The 23783-nt window shown below is 42.7% G+C and overlaps 1 protein-coding gene and 1 non-coding gene across 4 annotated transcripts in view; one reads left to right on the forward strand and one right to left on the reverse strand.

Annotated features, from left to right (window-relative positions):
- Positions 1 to 922: 922 nt before the first annotated feature.
- The window catches only part of LOC121587496 (SH2B adapter protein 3), an 84197-nt gene continuing 61336 nt past the window's right edge, over positions 923 to 23783 (forward strand). The window contains exons 1-3 of one of the 3 annotated variants that reach the window (XM_041904478.2): positions 937 to 1026; positions 17231 to 17323; positions 19054 to 20040. In XM_041904478.2, coding sequence (XP_041760412.1) covers positions 19081 to 20040 — 960 coding nt within the window. In that variant the 5' untranslated portion in view covers positions 937 to 1026; positions 17231 to 17323; positions 19054 to 19080. Of the gene's footprint in view, positions 1027 to 1054; positions 1174 to 17230; positions 17324 to 19053; positions 20041 to 23783 lie in introns of those variants that run through there. The other 2 variants (XM_041904477.2, XM_041904479.2) reach the window with 2 other exon arrangements.
- On the reverse strand, positions 9151 to 9226 carry trnag-ucc. Its single transcript has one exon. It is a non-coding gene; the product is annotated as a tRNA-Gly (tRNA).

The raw sequence follows: 23783 nt of genomic DNA on the forward strand, positions 1-23783 counted from the left end.
CTCCAACTCGAGTGAGACCTGTGGACTTGTCCACTTCAGGAGCGAGGTTTTGGAGGCGGCTTTCGTCAACAAGTAGCAACTAGGCCTACCTACAGTATAGGACATTCTGTGCAGTGAAGTCCAATATGACAGGAGTACATGCAATCTTTCCATGGCCAGATTACCGACCGAGCACGCAGGGCACATGCCCAGGGGCCCCGACCTCCAGGGGTCCAGGGGCACCCATTGATTTAGTCATAATGTTTGAGTCACTCAGATAGCATGTGAACATGGCCATTGCAAAATGTGTAGAATTGCAGGAAATTGGCTTAAAAACTGCAAAATCTTTTCTCAGACCCATGGCAAAATGTGTAGAAATGCAGGAAATTAGCTTTGAAACTGCATATTTTTCTCTCTGCGGCCAAGAGGGGAGCCTCTAACATTATCTTGCCCAGGGCCCCAGATGATTTGGTCCTGGATTTTTCAATAGGCTTGACACAGACATCATTTTGATTCTCTATGGAGTTTCAGTGGAGGCTGGTGGGAGGAGCTATAGGAGGACAGACTCATTGTATTGGCTTGAATGGAATAAATTGAACATTATCAAACACATCAAACATATTGTTTCCATATGTTTGATGTGTTTGATAATGTTCTTTCCATTTATTCCATTTCAGCCATTACAATGAGCCCGTCCTCCTATAGCTCCTCCCACCAGCCTCCTCTGAGTTAGATACTGATTATGCAATAGTAAATAAAATAATTATTTCACCGGTACTTATTTCACCAACAATTCATAATAATGCCCAATTGTCGTTAATTAATCCTTTAGACTTCACAATTCATTTCACTGCCGTTTGTACTTTTGTCTTTCTTTTAGGTCCGTACTTTTATTGTGAAGGTTTTGCAAAAACGTCACCCGGACCTGATCGCCACGTTATTGCTAATGCTGCTGGGTTCACACCAGTCATTTTCCTTCCTGAAAGTTTTTAGACTGTTGCACGCATTCAACATGAGAGAGAAAGCAACGGGCTTTTGGGCATGCAGGTACATTTTAAATATATATTTATTATTATTTACCGAGGTTTGTTTAAGGTATTATAAATGTTTCTCAACGCATATGGGTTATGCTACGTCACATTTATTGCAATGTCGTCGTGATACGCGTGCTCATCCAAGAAGATAACAGAGAACGTAAGTATGTTGTCAAGAGCCGTGTCAAATTTGGTCTTGATTCTGAAGTGCTCAAAACTAACAGAGCGCCAATCGTTAGAATAAGTATCGTTAAAAATCTGGTAGCTTGCTTGCAGTTAGTTGTTCACATAGTAATTTCGGAAAAGGTTGATCACGAACTGTTTTTTGTTGTTGATAGCTATCTAATGTACATTTCTGGATGAAATGTAAAGGGCCGTCCTCTTCAGCCCTGAGGTGACGATTGGTTGCGACTGCTTTGGGTAGTTTCTTGCAAAGCATTTGATAGCACACTAGCAAAGTTGTTCTCAGAAAGACAACCACGTCAGACCACGAACAGGATTTATTTAGTTAGTAAAACAGCCAACCTTGCTGAATGGTGTTGTATTACTATTTCTACTGACACACAATACCAAACACATCACACCAGGGCACGTTCAGTGCAGTTCTGAAACGTTATGTTAGTTATGTAGAACTCACATGCCTCTGACATGTTGAATAAGGAATCATGTCTATTTGTAACATTTGCCTAATGAACATTGGGTAAATGGAAACGGTGCTGTCGGACCAGCAAAATCAAATCAAAATGTATTTGTCACATACACGTGTTTAGCAGATGTTATAGCGGGTGTAGCGAAATGTTTGTGCTTCTAGCACCGACAGTGCAGTAATATCTAACAAGTAATATCTAACAATTTCACAACATATACCCAATACACACAAGACTAGTAAGGAATGGGATTTAAGAATATATACATATGGACAAGCAATGACAGAGCGGCATGGACTAAGATACAGTAGAATATTATAGAATAAAATGCAGTATATACATATGAGATGAGTAGTGCAAGATATGTAAACATTATTAAAGTGACTAGTGTTCCATTTCTTAAAGTGGCCAGTGATTTCAATAGGCAGCAGCAGCCTCTAATGTGCTAGTGATGGCTATTTAACAGTCTGATGGCCTTGAGATAGAAGCTGTTTTTCATTCTCTCGGTCCCAGCTTTGATGCACCTGTACTGACCTCGCCTTCTGGATGATAGCGGGGTGAACAGGCAGTGGCTCGGGTGGTTGATGTCCTTGATGATCTTTTTGGCCTTCCTGTGACATCGGGTGCTGTGTGTGTTTTGGAGGGTGGGTAGTTTGCCCCCGGTAATGCGTTCGGCAGACCGCACCACCCTCTGGAGAGCCCTGCGGTTGTGGGCGGTGCAGTTGCCGTACCAGGCGGTGATACAGCCCGACAGGATGCTCTCAATTGTGCATCTGTAAAAGTTTGTGAGGGTTTTAGGTGCTAAGCCAAATTTCTTCAGCCTCCTGAGGTTGAAGAGGCTCTGTTGCGCCTTCTTCACCACACTGTCTGCGTGTGTGGACCATTTCAGTTTGTCGGTGATGTGTACGCCAAGGAACTTGAAGCTTTCCACCTTCTCCACTGCGGTCCCGTCGATGTGGATAGGGGGGTGCACCCTCTGCTGTTTCCTGAAGTCCACGATCATCTCCTTTGTTTTGTTGATGTTGAGTGAGAGGTTATTTTCCTGGCACCACACTCCCAGAGCCCTCACCTCCTCCCTGTAGGCGGTCTCGTCATTGTTGGTAATCAAGCCTACTACTGTTGTGTCGTCTGCAAACCTGATGATTGAGTTGGAGGTGTGCTTGGCCACGCAGTCATGGGTGAACAGGGAGTACAGGAGGGGGCTGAGCACGCACCCTTGTGGGGCCCCAGTGTTGAGGGTCAGCGAAGTGGAGATGTTGTCACCTGGGGGCGGCCCGTCAGGAAGTCCAGGACCCAGTTGCACAGGGCGGGGTTCAGACCAAGGGCCTCGAGCTTAATGATGAGCTTGGAGGGTACTATGGTGTTGAATACTGAGCTATAGTCAATGAACAGCATTCTTACATAGGTATTCCTCTTTTCCAGATGGGATAGGGCAGTTTGCAGTGTGATGGCGATTGCATCATCTGTGGATCTATTGGGGCGTTAAGCAGATTGAAGTGGGTCTAGGGTGACAGGTAAGGTAGAGGTGATATGATCCTTGACTAGTCTCTCAAAGCACTTCATGATGACAGAGGTGAGTGCTACAGGGCGCAGAGGTGAGTGCTACAGGGCGATAGTCATTTAGTTCAGTTACCTTTGCTTTCTTGGGTACAGGAACAATGGTGGCCATCTTGAAGCATGTGGGAACAGCAGACTGGGAAAGGGAGAGATTGAATATGTCCATAAACACACCAGCCAGCTGGTCTGCGCATGCTCTGAGGACGCGGCTAGGGATGCCGTCTGGGCCAGGGTCGCATTCAGAAGGGTGCAACGTAGTAGATAGACATGGAATTAAAAAGCTCAGCTGGCACGATTCTTACTTGTCAGGCATACATGTTTGCTAGCTAGACATGCATGTTCTTCTACATTATGTTTATCTGAACGCTCTACAAAATGTTGCCTTGCTGAACAACATTTTGCAATGGTGTAGCCTACTGAAGATAACCAAGCAGCACAAAATAACCTACACTTGCTGCTTGGGGTCACACACAAAGATCAGTGGTCACACTCCTCCACACTTGGTAATCCAAACTGAATATCCATTGGGTCGGCTTGGACTGGCTAATCAGTGTTCTGTCAAAAAGAATGGGCGGGCTAAGGCTGGATTTGCACTCCAGTAGAAGTAGACTACTCTACTCCGTAGAGGCTCCACAACCTCTTTGTGAATTCAACACACACTGCACAGAGCTTGGGAATTCGAACCAGTGACCTTTCGGTTAATGGCCCAACACCACTAGGCTACCAATGGTTGCATGCCACATCATCGACTGACACATTTCTATAACAGTTAGCTGATACTTAAAATACCTATCTAGGTGTTGTAAGATCTGTCAGGTGTCAGCAATGTTTAAACATAGGAACCCCAGTCTTAGCTAGAAAACTCAAATTGCCAAATGCTTTGCGTTGGATTACATTTGGTCTTGTGATTGGTTGAAGGTGAATCGACATGACGTGAACGCAGCATTAGGCTAACCTACTATTTCTGTAAAAATCTGAGCGATATTCCGTTTGGATTCAAGGCTATGCCAGACACACCAAACAGGAGCAAATATACCTCAAAGAAAGTTTAAGAATGGTGTGCACAGTTTTAGGAGACATGACACCAATAATACTGTACCTTTACATTTGTTTAACCAACTGAATGATTACTGCAACTGTTTGCTTTTAGTTGTCGGGCAATTCCACGGTAACAGAATGACACTGAGACTTTTCACTTAAAACATATTCCAAACAAAATCCATTGATTGCAAAGTTAAACAAAGACTAGCTTACTTTTAACAATTTCCACTTGAAGAACAGTGCAGATGTAAAGTTTTTTTAACAGAATGACGGTAAAATCTCCCTCATTTTTTTATGTGACCATATTTTTCCAAAAACTCTGTTAAATATCTACTCCGAATTAAGATTCAAAAATGTCTGCAGAAAGAATGAGGTGTCAGCTATGATATGACACTTTGAGTTAGAAAAAATAATTTTTGGTTATTGAACTACAGTAAATGAAGTGGATTAACACCCAGTAAAAGAGTGATGGTAAGGTAACAGAATGACATCATGGGTCCCTGATCTGTACTATACAGAAATGCATAATTATGAAAGTCATTTTCTTCATGGTTACAAATCTTGAATAGGTACACAAAGGTACAAAGATGCAATATCGTCCTTGTGGTTAAACTCAAATATACTAATTGATAAAAAACCTATTTTTTTTATTTTTACAAAATGTTTAAAAAAGGTATAATCTTCGTAAATGATATTATCGGTAGGACTGGTGGAGTTATGTCGCACATGCAGCTAACAAAAACATATGGAAATGTCTGCTCTACCCAAAATTACAACCAAATAATTGCAGCATTACCGCTAAAATTGAAAAGGAAAATGGAAGGGGGAAAAAGTAAGGAACTTGTCTGTCGGCCTTGCATTAAAGAATATAATTGATACCAGTTTCATTTAAGGACCAAAGGATTGACAGCCGTCCCATATAGATTGCAAAATAGTTGGGAAGAGATTTTTGACGTACCGATTCCATGGCATAGTGTTTATGAATTGATACGCAAAACGACGCCGGATTCAAAACTTAGAATTTTTCAATTTAAATTATATAAAATTCTTGCTACCAATAGAATGTTATTTATATGGGGGATACAATCTTCCCAGCTCTGCAGATTTTGCTGCGAAGAGACAGAATCATTAGATCATTTGTGTTGGTATTGTCCATTTGTAGCTTGTTTTTGGACACAGGTCCAGGAATGGCTAAAGGATTGCAATATTTACCTGGAGCTAACCCTGCAGATAGCACTACTGGGTGATCTGAAAAGTCATAGTCAATCGATCAATAATATAATACAACTTTTAGCCAAACATTTTATATTCAATTTACGATCTGTAGAAACAATGAGAATAGAAAGGTTCAGAACTTTTGTAAAACATCACAGTACAGTTGAAAAATATATGGCAAATAGAAATCCAATATGGATGGTGTTAAGAGATAGATGGGAGGTGTTGAATGGAGCTGAAGGATGGGACTAATAACAACAACTAATAACAACAAGATAACTAACGTAAAGCATACTGTGTCCATATTAAGTATATAGGTTATACGTTGAGAGCTTTTGTGAAAGAGCACAATGTAAAAAACATTGAATATCCCTTTGAGCATGGTGCAGTTATTAATTACACTTTGGATGGTGTATCAATGCACCTAGTCACTACAAAGATACAGGCGTCCTTCCTAACTCAGTTGCCGGATAGGAAGGATACCGCTCAGGGATTTCACCATGAGGCCAATGGTGAATTTAAAACAGTTAAAGAGTTTAATGGTTGTGATCGGCGATAACTGAGGGTGGATCAACAACATTGTAGTTACCTCACAATACTAACGTAATTGACAGAGTGAAAAGAAGTAAGCCTGTTCAGAATGCATCTTGTTTACAATAAGGCTCTAAAGTAATACTGCGAAAAATGTGGCAAAGAAATGAACTTTTTGTCCTGAATACAAAACTCCCGAGTGGCGCAGTGGTCTAAGGCACTGCATCGCAGTGCTAGCTGTGCCACTAGAGATCCTGGTTCGAATCCAGGCTCTGTCGTAGCCGGCCGCGACCGGGAGACCCATGGGGCGGCGCACAATTGGCCCAGCGTCGTCCAGGGTAGGGGAGGGAATGGCCGGCAGGGGATGTAGCTCAGTTGGTAGAGCATGGCGTTTGCAATGCCAGGGTTGTGGGTTCGATAAAATAATGTATGTGCTAACTGTAAGTCGCTCTGGATAAGAGCGTCTGCTAAATGACTAAAATGTAAAAATGTTATGCTTATGGCACAACACATCACTGAGTACCACTCTTCATATTTTCAAACATGGTGGTGGCTGCATCATGTTATGGGTATGCTTGCCATAAGAAACGGAATAGAGCTAAGCACAGGCAAAATCCTAGAGAAAAACTTGGTTCAGTCTGCTTTCCAAAAGACACTGGGAGACAAATTCACCTTTCAGCAGGATAATGACCTAAAGGCCAAATATACACTGGATGTGCTTACCAAGACGACGTTGAATGTTCCTGAGTGGCCTAGTTACAGTTTTGACTTAAATCAGCTTGAAAATCTATGGCAAGACTTTACTGCCGGTCTAGCTATGACCAACAACCAACTTGACAGCTTGATGAATTTCTTAAAGAATAATCGGCAAATATTGAACAATCCAGGTGTGCAAAGCTCTTGGAGACTTACCCAGAAAGACTCACAGCTGTAATCGCTGCCAAAGGTGATTTCTAACATGTATTGACTCAGGGGGTTGAATACTTATCTAATCAAGATATATTATTGTTTTTTTTTTTCCGGGGGGGAGGGTTCGGGGGGAATCTCCTTTATAATAAAGCATTGCATGAATCTATAATCACATTTGTGTAGTGACATACAGTTGAGCAGACATGTTTTTAGGACTTCCACACATGGGGATGCATTTTGCATGCATTTAAAAGATAAGGCCCTTTTTATAAACACATTTACATGATGGAAGACATTAGCAAAATATTTGTTTATACCACACAATTGGCCAAATGCAACTTGCTGTTCAGGTAGGAGGCAATTTTGTAACTTTTTTTTCTTTTCGTATTTATTATTGTTTGTTTTATTATTACTGCATATCATTGTTATTATTGTAGGCCTATGTATTAATCTAAACCAGTTCTTTGAAATATGCTAGACGTGTTTTGTTTCATTCTGATGAGACATTTTCGTTGGCTAAATTAAGTTCGATCTGTCTTTTATGTGTGCGCTGTATTTAGTTTGTAAAATAATTAGCCCATTGCTGTCATTTGTTCGGTATGGTAGGCACTAGCCTTTCTTGGTAATTGCTTCAAGATAGCCTGTTCAAAACTTTTGTGAAGGTTTAAACCAGTTCCCGAGTGTGTTTCATTCTGTTGGGCCATTTTCTTTGGCCAAATTAAGTTACAACTTTAATGTTGTGTTTGCCGTGATATAACATGCTGCTCGTATTTTCCCTATAAACAATGACTACTTACTTTTGATATTACCCTGATAAAGTTTAGAAACGTTTGTGAAGGTTTGGTGTGGCTATTAACCTATTATACTACAGGATTATGATATGAAGGCAGTGCGCACCGGCACTCCAACAGTTGAATTTGAGATTATGAATGTTTTAGGCCTACCATAATCTAACAATATAATGCTTATCTTTATAAAAAATATTCTGATAAAAATAAATAACAAATTAGTCTCCTTCTGTACGCCTAGTGTATATCTGTATAGCCTGACGCAGTAGCCTATCTGACAAGGATAAAGAAATGCATGTTGGTGTCGTAGCTTGGTTTGCTTCTCTTTTAATATATATATATTTTTTTATATTAATATCATACAGTGGACTCCTAAGCCTATGCATGCAATGCCATGATGCATTTACTGCTCAAATCTCTGACAGCTGAACCGTGAGCTGGACAATTATTGTTTTAGGAAAGTAAAAAAAAAAAAGAACAATAGGATATCAAGTTTTGCATATGCTACACATCGAAACGCAAGGAATATTGTTTTAGTAATTTGCTATAGGCTGTTTTTAAGGACATATAAATGTGGCTCATATCAAATCCCCCAAACATTATCGCGTACACGTGTTTAGCAGATGTTATTGCGGGTGTAGCGAAATGCTTGTGCTTCTAGCTCCGACAGTGCAGTAATATCTAACAATTTCACAACATTACATTTACATTTTAGTCATTTAGCAGACGCTCTTATCCAGAGCGACTTACAGTCAGTGAATGCATACATTTTCATACTGGCCCCCCGTGGGAAACGAACCCACAACCCTGGCGTTGCAAGCGCCATGCTCTACCAACTGAGCTACAGGGGACCCAATACACACAAATCTAAATAAGGAATGGAATTAAGAATATATACATATATGGACGAGCAATGACAGAGCGGCATGGACTAAGATACAGTATAATATTATAGAATACAGTATATACAGTGCTATGAAAAAGTATTTTCCCCCTTTCTATATACTGAATGTTATCAGATCTTCAACCAAAACCTAATATTAGATAAAGGGAACATAAGTGAACAAATAACACAACAATTACATATTTATTTCATAAACAAAGTTATGCAACACCCAATTCCCCTGTGTGAAAAAGTAATTTCCCCATTACACTCAAGAACTGGTTGTGCCACCTTTAGCTGCAATGACTCCAACCAAATGCTTCCTGTAGTTGTTGATCAGTCTCTCACGTCGCTGTGGAGGAAATTTGGCCCACTCTTCCATGCAGAACTGCTTTAACTCAGTGACGTGTGGGCTTTCAAGCATGAACTGCTCGTTTCAAGTCCTGCCACAACATCTCAATTGGGATTAGGTCTGGACTTTGACTAGGCCATTCCAAAACTTCAAATTTGTTGCATACGCTCTTATCCAGAGCGACTTACAGTTAGTGAGTGCACATTTTTCATACTGGCCCCCCGTGGGAATCGAACCCACAACACTGGCGTTGGAAGCACAATGCTCTACCAACTGAGCTACACGGGGCCCATTAAACTCTATCTGTATGGTGAAATCCCTGAACGGTTTCCTTCCTCTCCGACAACTGATTTAGGAAGGACATCTGTATCTTTGTAATGACTGGGTGTATTGATACACCATCCAAAGTGTAATTGGATGGTGTATCAACTGTAGCTGTAGCTCAGTTGGTAGAGCATGGCGCTTGCAACGCCAGGGTTGTGGGTTCGATTCCCACGGGGGGCCAGTATGAAAGATGTATGCACTTATTAACTGTAAGTCGCTCTGGATAAGAGCGTCTGCTAAAATGACTAAAAATAATAATTTATCCATGATCAAAGGGATAGTCAATGTCTGCTTTTTTTTATTTTTACCCATCTACCAATAGGTGCCCTTCTTTGCTGAGGCATTGGAAAACCTCCCTGGTCTTTGTGGTTGAATCTGTTTGAAATTCACTGCTTGACTGAGGAACCTTACAGATAATTTTATGTGTGGGGTACAGAGATGAGGTTAAAGAATGTTAAACACTATTATTGCACACAGACAGAGTCCATGCAATGTATTATGTGACTTGTTAAGCACATTTTGACTCCTGAACTTATTTAGGCTATAACAAAGGGCTTTAATAGTTATTGACTCAAGACATTTCAGCTTTTCATTTTTAATTAATTTGTACAAAATTCCAAAAACATTCCTCTGACATTATGGGGGTATTGTGTGTAGGCCAGTGACTAAAAATCAGTTTAATCCATTATAAATTCTGGCTGTAACACAGCAATATGTGGAAAAAGTCAAGGGGTGTGAACACTTTCTGAAGGCACTGTGTTTAGTATAAGTTACAAAATAAACTTTGCAGTGACACTGACTCACCCAATGATGAAGATGAAGCATAGGCTACTCACCGGTGATGGCCGATTTGCTTGCGCCAATATCTCAAGATAAGCTACTTTGAAAAACAGTGCTGAGAATGTTTTTGTTTCTACAGAGATTAGTCTTCTCTTTTCAGCAGTAGGCATTTGCTTTCCAAACGGTAGGTCTTATGTTTTTCACGTGATTGTATTTTGAAATTTGTGAAAGGTGAACTGACATCCGCAACCAGCTATAGAAATATAATCCCTAGATGGCAGTTCCCATTCAAGTCAGGATTGGCAGCCATTGCTAGTGTACCCATGAGTTTAACAGTCAGGGTTAGATGTTCCAAAATCCTTCTATGGGTTATATCTATGGCCACAACGCAACAAACTGTTCTATATTAGGCTACCCAAATTGCGGCCTTCCCGACAGTAAGTGCTTGTTATAAAATGTAATTATATTGATCCTCTGTGGCTATATTATGCTCTCTGGTGTATTATGTTATTTATGTCTGTTCAGAAAGGAGTAATATAATTTTGGGGGAAATATTTTTTTATTGCCTAATTTTGCCACATTTTAATTTATCATGGGCCTCAGCACCCCTACAGTGGGGAGAACAAGTATTTGATACACTGCCGATTTTGCAGGTTTTCCTACTTACAAAGCATGTAGAGGTCTGTAATTTTTATCATAGGTACACTTCAACTGTGAGAGACGGAATCTAAAATAAAAATCCAGAAAATCACATTGTATGATTTTTAAGTAATTAATTTGCATTTTATTGCATGACATAAGTATTTGATACATCAGAAAAGCAGAACTTAATATTTGGTACAGAAACCTTTGTTTGCAATTACAGAGATCATACGTTTCCTGTAGGTCTTGACCAGGTTTGCACACACTGCAGCAGGGATTTTGGCCCACTCCTCCATATAGACCCTTCAGGTTTCGGGGCTGTCGATGGGCAATACGACTTTCAGCTCCCTCCAAAGATTTTCTATTGGGTTCAGGTCTGGAGACTGGCTAGGCCACTCCAGGACCTTGAGATGCTTCTTACGGAGCCACTCCTTAGTTGCCCTGCCTGTGTGTTTTGGGTCGTTGTCATGCTGGAAGACCCAGCCACGACACATCTTTTTTTTTTTTTTTTTTTTTTTTTTTTGTCATTTAGCAGACGCTCTTATCCAGAGCGACTTACAGGAGCAATTAGGGTTAAGTGCCTTGCTCAAGGGCACATCGACAGATTTTTTCACCTAGTCGGCTCGGGGATTAGAACCAGCGACCTTTCGGTTACTGGCACTATGCTCTTAACCACTAAGCTACCTGCCGCCCTCAGTAAGAGCATCTTCAATGCTCTTACTGAGGGAAGGAGGTTGTTGGCCAAGATCTCGCGATACATGGCCCCATCCATCCTCCCCTCAATACGGTGCAGTCATCCTGTCCCCTTTGCAGAAAAGCATCCCCAAAGAATGATGTTTCCACCTCCATGCTTCATGGTCGGGATGGTGTTCTTGGGGTTGTACTCATCCTTCTTCTTCCTCCAAACACGGCGAGTGGAGTTTAGACCAAAAAGCTCTATTTTTGTCTCATCAGACCACATGACCTTCTCCCATTCCTCCTCTGGATCATCCAGATGGTCATTGGGAACTTCAGACGGGCCTGGACATGCGCTGGCTTGAGCAGGGGGACCTTGCGTGCGCTGCAGGATTTTAATCCATGACGGCATAGTGTGTTACTAATGGTTTTCTTTGAGACTGTGGTCCCAGCTCTCTTCAGGTCATTGACCAGGTCCTGCCGTGTAGTTCTGGGCTGATCCCTCACCTTCCTCATGATCATTGATGCCCCACGAGGTGAGATCTTGCATGGAGCCCCAGACCGAGGGTGATTGACCGTCATCTTGAACTTCTTCCATTTTCTAATAATTGCGCCAACAGTTGTTGCCTTCTCACTAAGCTGCTTGCCTATTGTCCTGTAGCCCATCCCAGCCTTGTGCAGGTCTACAATTTTATCCCTGATGTCCTTACACAGCTCTCTGGTCTTGGCCATTGTGGAGAGGTTGGAGTCTGTTTGATTGAGTGTGTGGACAGGTGTCTTTTATACAGGTAACGAGTTCAAACAGGTGCAGTTAATACAGGTAATGAGTGGAGAACAGGAGGGCTTCTTAAAGAAAAACGAACAGGTCTGTGAGAGCCGAATTCTTACTGGTTGGTAGGTGATCAAATACTTATGTCATGCAATAAAATGCAAATTAATTACTTAAAAATCATACAATGTGATTTTCTGGATTTTTGTTTTAGATTCCGTCTCTCACAGTTGAAGTGTACCTATGATAAAAACGACAGACCTCTACATGCTTTGTAAGTAGGAAAACCTGCAAAGTCGGCAGTGTATCAAATACTTGTTCTCCCTACTGTACTTCCCACAGCTATGGGTAAATCCATTTGAATTAAATCACTATTTGATAGCATCCCTTTTTGATTTGAACGAAACCATCCGTACCCATTTGCCCATTGTAGAAGTGCTCAGAAAGTGACTTTGGACCTGAATGCCAAAACATTCAAGAGATAAAGGTGCTCAAAGCTTACCCATTTTGCATACCCCACCGTACTATGAGACATCCATATCTTCATCACTGGAAAAGATAAACGGTTGAGAGTTGATATCATTTAAAAGCTTACAAGCAGGGTTGTCAAACTATTGTAATTTGTTTAACCTTTTAATGTCAATTAAAGCCTATTTTACATAATATAAGGTGTTTGTGTTGTGCCTGCCATCAGCTGAGACAACATGCTCTTGAATACAGGGTGGGTGTCATGTGTTGTTTAATAAATGTATAAAATAAAAATGACATTTCAACTTTCAAATGGTGCCGCAAAGATGGTTGGAGGGCCACACATCAGATAATGTTTTATTGAATGGAATATCTGTTTTAAATTATACTGTCAATCCTCCATAGGAAACCTATTGAAATCATAGAAATATAGATAATAGAATATACATGACAATTTAACTTGACATTCAATGGTAGGTGGACCGGCGGCCATCTTTGTGGTAGTAATTAGAAGTAAATATTTCAATTTAAATGTCAATGGTATGTATACCAGCTACATTAAGGTGGCCTAAAGGGATAGGTCCATTCTATGAATTATATTTCTGTGATTTGAAATGACACCCACCCTGTATTCAAGAGCATGTGTCTCAACTGATGGGGGGCACAACACAAAAAGCTCAGATGTGAAATAGTGTCTAAGCTACAACATGTGAATATGAAGAAAAAAAATTGGAGTTTAACGTCAATTATCTAAAAACGTGTAAAGGTTTAAAAATGTCTGTTTTTTTTTTGTTTTTTGGAAAAACATCTTTCAAAAAAAAAAAAATGTTTGACAACACTGTTTTTAAGCTTTTAAATTATATCAAACTCAACCGTTTATCTTTTCCATTGATGAAGAAGTCATGGTCTGCAAAATGGGTCAACTTTGAGCAACTTTTATCTCCTGAATGTTTTGGCATTCAGGTCCAAAAAGTCACTTTCTGACACCTTCCATCGGCAAACATGTATAGGACATTTTTGGGGGGTTTAAATCAAAAGGGATGCTGTCAAAAAGTGATTGAACTCAAATAGATTTACCCCTTAGTCAGTTCTTAGTTGCTAGTTTGAATGTAAGCGTTCCTTCGAGGTGGAGGACAGCCTTATGTTGCTCCCTGGTACTTGAAGGTTATGAAACAGATGGCGAGAGAGAGGCTGAACCCCACACCCTCGCTGTAGGTTTGGACCCATCCCACAGGGGAACAGTGTGTTATGATGTGAGTTGGCGGTATGCGAGCCCTCTCTCCAGCCCTGTGTGTTTTGAGATAAGTGCTGCTTACGGACTGACAGCTAGGGAGGGTTGCTCCATGGTGTCATCAGGCCTCAGTGTGAGGATGCTCCCAGTCCAATACCCCTCTTAGAGAGTGTGAACCGCGCATTTACTACATGCATGGCAGGAGAGAAGACCATGATCGGGTGTGTGCGTGTGTGCCCATGTGTTGAGGGGTGGGGGGCTAAATTGTGTGTACATGCACTGCAGTCATGGTTCACTTGAGTGTTGGGCCTCTACTCTCTGAATGAGTGTGGAGGTTCATACTTTGAAAGTATGACAACCTTGAATTGATAAAAGACTGTGTGTGTGTGAAGTGGGGGGAAGGAAGACTGGTCAGCAGGCCTACAGTAAGAGGAAGTGGAGTGGAGAAGCGAAAGTCGGTAGGAACCAAAGCTCAGACAGTGAGGGTGCGTGAGAGAGTCAAAGCGGGGGGGTGAGCCGGTACGTGTGATTTACACCCAGTCTTGTAAAGAATCATTTATACTATTACTACTTTTCACATTACAACCATATTGTCACAAATCCCAATGCAATACTACTACTACTACTAGTACTACTACAAACAAAGCTCTTTCTAACCACACAACAACTTATTTCACAGCCATAAATACTTGAAGACAATCAGGCGCACACATTTTCTTCAGGAAATGTCATTTTCTAGTTATTGTTGTTTATTGTATTTTTTCTGTATTCTAGACTTTTATTCTGCCAGTTCATTGCTTTCTCATCACCCTCTCCCTTTCTCACCCATATCTGACACAGGGCAAATCCCACTTGCTCCCTGCAGTGGGTTTGTCCTTCCCTACTTCATTTTCCATTTTCTACACTGAACAAAAATATAAATGCAACATGTAAAGTGTTGGTCCCATGTTTCATGAGCTGAAACAATAGACACACAAAAAGCTTATTTCTCTAAAATGTTGGCATGACACAGGACTGATGGTAGCGCTCACCTTGTCTTCTCCGGACAAGCTTTTTTCCGGATGCCCCAAACAATCATTTCTGAATGTTCATCAGAGAAAAAATGACTTTACCCCAGTCCTCAGCAGTCCAATCCCTGTACCTTTTGCAGAATATCAGTCTGTCCCTGATGTTTTTCCTGGAGAGAAGTTGCTTCCTCGCTGCCCTTCTTGACACCAGGCCATCCTCCAAAAGTCTTTGCCTCACTGTGCGTGCAGATGCACTCACACCTGCCTGCTGCCATTCCTGAGCAAGCTCTGCACTGGTGGTGCCCCGATCCCGCAGCTGAATCAACTTTAAGAGACGGTCCTGGCGCTTGCTGGACTTTCTTGGGCGCCCTGAAGCCTTCTTCACAACAATTGAACCTCTCTCCTTGAAGTTCTTGATGATCCGATAAATGGTTGAAGTAGGTGCAATCTTACTAGCAGCAATATCCTTGCCTGTGAAGCCCTTTTTGTGCAAAGCAATGATGACGGCACGTGTTTCCTTGCAGGTAACCATGGTTAACAGAGGAAGAACAATGCACCACCCTCCTTTTAAAGCTTCCAGTCTGTTATTCTAACTCAATCAGCATGACAGAGTGATCTCCAGCTTTGTCCTCGTCAACACTCTCACCTGTGTTAACAAGAGAATCACTGACATGATGTCAGCTGGTCCTTTTGTGGCAGTGGAAATGCAGTGGAAATGTTTTTTTGGGATTAAGTTCATTTTCATGGCAAAGAGGGACTTCGCAATTAATTGCAATTCATCTGATCACTCTTCATAACATTTTGGAGTATATGCAAATTGCCATCATAAAAACTGAGGCAGCAGACTTTGTGAAAATTCATATTTGTGTCATTCTCAAAACTTTTGACAACGACTGTACACCAATATGCTGTCGTTGCTGTATGTGGACTTCCAGCTGGCTGGTGTGCACTTCAGCTTCCTCTCTGGCTCAGGGTATTGCACTGTATGGGAGCTGGCTCCCACAGTTTCCAGGCCAGGGGTATGGTTTGTGTTGGAGCTGGTTGCCTGGCCCGGGCAGGGCAGGGTTTCCTGTTCCTGAGATTGTGGCCCAAGCAGCACTGGACGCTAGAGCTATCGTTTGTCTCAGTGAGTCTGCCACCTGGGTTCCCTCCCTCTCTCCTGCAGAGACCCAGGCCAAAACATGTGGCTTTTACATACACTTCTTTCTGTGCCCAGTTTGTCAGTGTTTTCTTCTTTCCTGAAAACACCTTGTATTCAAACACCAAACCAGTGCAATATGGAGTTTCAACAACATAATTTTTGGATTGGATCGAAGTTATTGTGTGACAACAGGGGATTGGCTGCTTTGACAGTTACTTATGTAGCCTAAGAGTAGAGGGGTTTTTCTCTTGCTATTAACAGCCTTAGTAAAACAGTCAACTTTATCTCTGTGTCATGGTAAGTTCAAGGTGAGTGTTTGTCATCTGCCTAAGAGTAGCTCTATAATGGGCCAACTGCAGCATTACATTTACATTTTAGTCATTTAGCAGACGCTCTTATCCAGAGCGACTTACAGGAGCAATTAGGGTTAAGTGCCTTGCTCAAGGGCACATCGACAGATTTTTCACCTAGTCGGCTCGGGGATTAGAACCAGTGACCTTTCGGTTACTGGCACAACGCTCTTAACCACTACGCTACCTGCCGCAGGCTTGAGGAGGTAAACCAAGTCAGTGAGGGCTCTTTTGTCTTCTCCATGGCCTAAAGTAACCGCCGTTCCCACCGGGGCTAACAAGAAACACTGAGTAATGTGTGAACACAGATACCGACCACTAGGACTGATAATATCGCATGATGACTCTGCTGTGTATGTGTAGGGTCGTCTCTGCTCTGCCTGCAGTAGACCATGATGGCACAGTGAGTATGGAGTGTTGGTGCCCCAAAGAGTGACCCAGGGAAGAGGGTTAGGGCAGTGTCACTGGGCACACGGCTGAGCCCGAAGAGAATGTGGGGGACTGAGACAGCCTAGGCCAGGGCGAGGCAGGCACAGGGGAGAAGGAGAGGAAGTGTGTGTTGCAGTGCTGGAGGCTGCTGAGTCATGGCTGGGCTGGCTACACTGATAGAAACAGTGATCTAGGGGCCAGCGACAGGGGTGGGAGTGCCAGCGGAGGCATGCGTGCAGGGGCTTTGGGGTGGAGAGGAATGGTAGTGGGGCGTGGATGGTTGGTGATGCAATATTTCTGGATGCTACCTACGCCTCTGACACGCATTGAAGAGACGTATCGGTCTCCTATACGTTACATAAAAAACATGGGGTTTGTTAGAGAGCCAAAACAGGAAAAAAGTGGGGCACTCAGTCAAATTTAGGTTAGAGATTTCATTTCAGTTCAGAGACCGTGTTGTTTTTTTGCCTCCATGCAGGGCTGGGCCACTCCCCCTGATTCTGTGGTTTCTATGATCTGTTGAGAAAGGTTCGTCCCCACTTCCTCTAGTAGACCTTACTCTGCTGCAAAGGTATGTAATGAGGAAATGATTGTTTAATACACCATGAAAGTACATAACTCCAGCATTGGGGTGTGTTGCTTTTTGATGTTGGTAGCTATGTTGAAAAACAAACACTAGTCAGAGATGTCTTTGAAAACATTTCCGGTCTCATAAGGGTCATTGAATGTCTCCATTTTGGGGGAGATGGATGCATCAGTCTATTGACCCATTACTTAAAGGAAGCGTCCAGTGATTTGTTTAATTTCCTTATTCCGGTTCAAATGTGTGTGAGTAGAAAGCTGAGGTTTGATCACTCCACCCATTGGTAAGGCAACTGGTAAGTAATCTCATTTGAGAAAAAAATGGCTCAGCATGTGACCTTTTGGTTTTTGAAGGCAGTTCTAGACTTTGAAGTTAGACTTTGGCTATTTCCACAAAAACAATTAATTCTGGCTAAAATCGTTAGGTCTATACAATATCACAATTAAGCTGAGAATGTTGCCGAGTTTCATAGGCCTTGGTCTTCTGTCTCGAAGGAGGGAGAGGCCACAAAGGACTGCCCAGTGTGTGTATCGGCAACATTTGTCCACATCATGGGCCCTCATCTTGAAAAAGGAGAAGCTCCAGCCGTTTGCAGCATCCATTGAGAAACGCTAAAGTCAACTTCCTCAATCTGCCCTTCATTCACTGTCACATTACTGTATTGGCTCCATTCATGTGGCCTTCTTCCTCTGTAAAGCATATAAAACTGATTTGGATTTAATCTAATCAGGTTTTATTGCCCTCCTCCACCCCCACCCAGCTGTTCCCCGCCTCAGCACTAATAAAGAGGGAGAGCATCAGAGATGTAGCTGCCCATTAGAAAGGATCAGTGTTATTTCTAGCCCTCAGCGGAACAGGGCAGATCTCCTAAAGCCTTACCACAGCAGTTTTGGTTCTGTAAGACTACACATTTTCATAAGACAATAGCTTCATCAGGGTTATTTGCATCAGGTTCCTACTGTCAAGGCTACTCTGTATCATCAAGTCCAGCTTTGAGCCTGTTTAGTAACTCATGTAGTTGAGGTATAATGAAGTTCTTCTCAAAGTAGGCTAGCAGGCTACTTTTTCCTTATTATTGTGCTTAAAGCAAGAAGACTAGAAATCTCACTTTTTATTATTTGCATTTCAATGGCCACAGTGGTAAATAGACTTACTTTCCTACAACAATAAATACTTCAAGACTAGCAAGCACACACATTTTTTTTTAGGATATATGCTTTTATAGTTTATGACTGAGGCTACTATAGTCATCTCCAGTAACTTTTTCCTCTCTTTGGTTGCTCTTCAGATTGATCAGAATCTTCTTTATGAAAGGGCATAGTGTGTGTGTGTGTGTGTGTGTGTGTGTGTGTGTGTTCTCCCAATGAATCAAATGACATTTTTGGGTGCAGCAGATACTTAATCTGTAATCAAGTTGGATTTGTTTAAATTCATTTTATGGTAGATAAAATCAGAAATCTGCTCTCCTTTTCCAAATGTCCAACTACGTGTTGTGTATCATACTCCTCCCTTAGACTTCCAAAGGTCACTGGGTTTTGGATTTTGGGTGCACAGAGGTCCTTAATGATAGTTGAAGGTTTTAAGTTTGATTGAATAGGCCTTGGGTCTGTATCAATCAATATATTTTTCAAATGTAAGTGAATGTATTAAAATGGACCCTATTAATAATATATCTCTCCTCTTCCCTCCTCTGTCCCCCCAACACCTATAATTTGTAGTGATTCTCAGCTGTACTGGTTACTGCAATGAATGGTGACACTATCCATCAGGCGACGACCACAGCTTCCGTTGCAGCGTCGCATGGCTGGAGGGAATTCTGCGAGTTGCATGCCATTGCCACAGCCCGGGAACTAGCCAACCACTACCGTAAATTTGCCAGGGAGCGGCCAGAGCACGATGTCATCCCACCGGACAGCTTCTCCAAGCAGTTCAGCGAGCTGTTCCAGCAGCACTTCCACAGCGAGGTGGCCGAAAAGATCCCTGCATCGGCCCCTTCGCCCATGATGGGCCGGCTCCGCATCACCACCTTCCCCGGGGCGCTGGACTACCGGGAGGCGGGCCAGCCTGGCGCCCCGGCTCTGTTCACTGTGCTGGCCCCAAAGCCGAAGCCCGTGGTGGTGGAGCAGCCACCTCGGTGCTCGGCAGCCAATCCGGGGGTGCGAGCTCGAGCTCCCGTCCTGAGCCACAGCCAGGAGGAAGTGTCTGTGTTGGAGCGCCGGCCTGCGTCTGAACGGTACACCCCCACCTCACCCTCCTCCTCCGCTGCTGCTGACGTCACGCACTTCTCTGTCAGCCAGATCAGGCAGAGCGTGTGCTGTCTTCTTAAGGAACTCCTGCCGCCACCTCAGGGCCTGCTGCCGAGCGGGCCGGGGGACAGGGGAACGGGAGGGACTCTGGACGAAGTGACAGCCTTATCGTTGTCAGCGCTGACTGAGAACCCCTCCCCCGAGACCACTCCCTCTGCCTCATCCATGGCGGCCCACCTCCTAGACCGGCTGGCCAGGAGGTTTGGCATTAGGCAGAGTGTGAAGCGCCGGCCGCAGGCTGCGGGCAGCTACAAAGAGGGGCAGCTGAGGTACCTGGTGGTTGACGACACTATCTCGGACACGCAGCATCGCTGGGAGCGCTGCCGCCTGCTGGTGAGGAAGATCAGAGAGGGCCTGGCAGGAGAGAGGTTCCAGCTGGAGCTCTATGACCCCCCCAAGGTAAAGCCCCCTGGTCCCAGCTGCTGAACTGGGCTCTCCCCTTCTGCTATCACATATATCTGGCTCTTTCTGATGGGGTTTTATTTCATCAAACTGGGCTTCACCTATTATTGGCAATTGCTGCTGCAGGAGCTCTGATAATTTGGCAGTGACGTTTACGCTGCTCTCCCTAAACTGGCTGTCAAATGCAGATGAACTAAAGCTTGACGTGAACGTTTCAGTTCAGCTGGCATGATCCTGTTTCCTTCTCTAGGAAGTAACCATATTGGGCTCTCATCGTGAGTGTTAACTTTGTAACTACAAGAGGTGTATGTGGAGAGGCCTGATCTATCTATCTAATCTTGCATGCTATGGAACAGAAGTTTTACTGAGTCTGTTTGGAGGTTTTCTCATGTGAACGGAAGGAGAGAACCATAGCTGGCCAAGCCAACACACAGTCTCAGAGAGGGCACTGGGCAGGCTGCTGGATTCACACACCCAGTTTTACGTAGCCTGGGGTAGTAACCAGACGTTGTAATTTACAACCAGTCGTGGATGCAGGCCAGGGAGTTTGGTTAATCACAAGGCTTTGAAAAGGCTGTACTAATGTATATTTAGAAGGCAGTGAACAACTGCTGTTTTAACACAGCCACAGCACATTTGATGTGAACGTGAAGTAATAGAGATTGTTTGATTGAGATCTGTAATGCTGCAGCTCCATTGAGTCTTCCTGTGTGTGTGTGTGTGTGTGTGTGTGTGTGTGTTTGAGGAGGGGAGGGGGGACTTGCACTATTTCTGAGGAATCTTTGTAGTGCTTAGAGCAAAGAGGCAGAAAATAGACTTAAAAGGAAGGGTAGCTGTAGAGCACAGCACATACATATTGACACAAGCTCATATATGAATACATTAAAGGATCACGTTACTCATAAAACATATTTTAGTATTTTGCTCTTTAGTCCATTGTTGATATGATCCCAAAATATTGTGCGTGTCAGCAGTAGTTTTCAAGAAGAGCACTTTCAGTAAAAAGCTAAAAGTGTATGATGATGATGCAACGTATCAGTTGATGGAAAAACCGTCATCACACTTTGAGAATTTTACAAGACTCACCCACCACCACCTCTACATTTTTACCCCATCATTCAGTTGTAGCCTACTATTCTCTCTCTCATACACACCATATTTAATAGGCTACATTTCCCCCCATGTATTGGTCTGAATTCATCCATGTTTTGGAAAGGATATGAAATAGCAACGAAAGACTGTAGTAGTTGGATTTTGCTGACGTCACACCATTTCCTGTGTGTGTGGTGTATGCTCATGAGCTGCTTGTGTATAGCCTAGCAGCACCCCTGCAGATATTGTGAAATCTAATTGAGGAAAATGTTTGTCTGAACTACAATAGCAACGCCAGTCGGGTAGTTTTGCATTAAGAGGAAGCTGCGCTTTGGCTGATTTTAAATGTCTTTGCGTGAGAAGCTTCATAGCAGGAAAGTCCTAACTTTAAAGACAGCGTGTGAAGCTGATCATCTTTTGTCCGATTTCACAGGAATACATTATTATGATCATTTTTAAAACTTAGGGTTAGCCTAGTTAAAAGAGCTGTCTACTGTTTGGCCCTGACCAAAAATAGAAACATGAAGCTACTGTACCTTGGAACGGACCAAAGCAGCACTGGTACGAGCAGAATTCGGATCAGTTGAACAGAAGGCATGCATGGCAACGGCATGTTTTCTGTTTTCAACAGCACCTGTGTGGTTCTGCCCAGGTTGCCAGTGTATAGGAACAAGGCTTTCTTCCAAGACTAGATATTTTTCCTGTTACCTTGTCCATGCTTTGTAATGGGTCGTTCCATGTCATTTCAGCAAGCCATGACACCCACATCTCAGATTGTTCTGAAATCGTTTCTGTAGTTAGAGACAGATAAGATTAGCGTTATTTTGTAGAAATATAATTTGATCTTTGAGAAATTAAGCTAATTGATTGCACCAAAATTTGACATTTTAATTTATAGGATTGATAGAATACTCAATGAATATAGTACCTAGCATCCGATTTGGACCAAACCTTTTTCTAACAGTAACCAGTCAACTTGGAGTCACACGATGACATATGTGGTCCTCCACTGTGACTCAGGAAAGCATGCAGTTTATTAGGCTACAGATTCAATAAATTATGATTAACTTCACAGGGTGATGAAAGTGCAAGGTGATGAGCTTGATGCTCCTTTCCAATAAATATTGAGGGTCTTATTTTGGTGACATGATGATCGATGCTTGGCTGCCGTTTTACAAAATGCTGTCCATAATCTCATCATGTAGGCTATTCCCGCACTGTATATGCAAGCTGTTGGCTAGTGTGCATGTGCCAATATCAGAGTAGTCTGCATGTGCCAATATCAATTTTAGTCTCATCTGACCAGAGTACCTTCTTCCATATGTTTGGGGAGTCTCCCACATGGCTTTTGGCGAACACCAAACGTGTTTTGCTTATTTCTTTTCTTTAAGCAAGGGCTTTTTTCTGGCCACTCTTCCATACACAGAGTGTACGGCTTAAAGTGGTCCTATGGACAGATACTCCAATCTCCGCTGTGGAGCTTTGCAGCTCCTTCAGGGTTATTTTTGGTGTCTTTGTTGCCTCTGATTAATGCCCTCCTTGCCTGGTCAATGAGTTTTGGTGGGCGGCCCTCTCTTGGCAGGTTTGTTGTGGTGCCATATTATTTCCCTTTTTTAATAATGGATTTAATGGTGCTCCGTGGGATGTTCAAAGTTTCAGATTTTTTTTTATAACCCAACCCTGATCTGTACTTCTCCACAACTTTGTCCCTGACCTGTTTGGAGAGCTCCTTGGTCTTCATGGTGCCACTTGCTTGGTGGTGCCCCTTGCTTAGACTCTGGGGCCTTTCAGAACAGGTGTATATATACTGAGATCATGTGACAGATCATGTGACACTTAGATTGCACACAGGTGGACTTTATTTAACTAATTATGTGACTTCTGAAGGTAATTGGTTGCACCAGATCTTATTTAGGGGCTTCATAGCAAAGGGGGTGAATACATACAGTTGAAGTCGGAAGTTTACATATACCTTAGCCAAATATATTTAAACTCAGTTTTTCACAATTCCTGACATTCAATCCTAGTAAAAAATTCCCTGTCTTAGGTCAGTTAGGATCACCACTTTATTTTAATAATGTGAAATGTCAGAATAATAGTAGAGAAAATGATTTATTTCAGCTTTTATTTCTTTCATCACATTCCCAGTGGGTTAGAAGTTTACATACACTCAATTAGTATTTGGTAGCAATTGATTGTTTAACTTGGGTCAAATGTTTCGGGTAGCCTTCCACAACCTTCCCACAATAAGTTGGGGTGAATTTTGGCCCATTCCTCCTGACAGAGCTGGTGTAACTGAGTCAGGTTTGTAGGCCTCCTTGCTCGCGCACGCTTTTTCAGTTCTGCCCACAAATGTTCTATAGAATTGAGGTCAGGGCTTCGTGATGGCCACTCCAATACCTTGACTTTGTTGTCCTTAAGCCATTTTGCCACAACTTTGGAAGTATGCTTGGGGTCATTGTCCATTTGGAAGACCCATTTGCGACCAAGCTTTAACTTCCCGACTGATGTCTTGAGATGTTGCTTCAATATATCCACATAATTTTCCTTCCTCATGATGCCATCTATTTTGTGAAGTGCACCAGTCCCTCCTGCAGCAAAGCACACCCACAACATGATACTGCCACCCCGTGCTTCACGATTGGGAT

This window comes from Coregonus clupeaformis, chromosome 18, assembly GCF_020615455.1.
Source record: "Coregonus clupeaformis isolate EN_2021a chromosome 18, ASM2061545v1, whole genome shotgun sequence".
In the NCBI taxonomy this organism is placed as follows: Eukaryota; Metazoa; Chordata; class Actinopteri; order Salmoniformes; family Salmonidae; genus Coregonus; species Coregonus clupeaformis.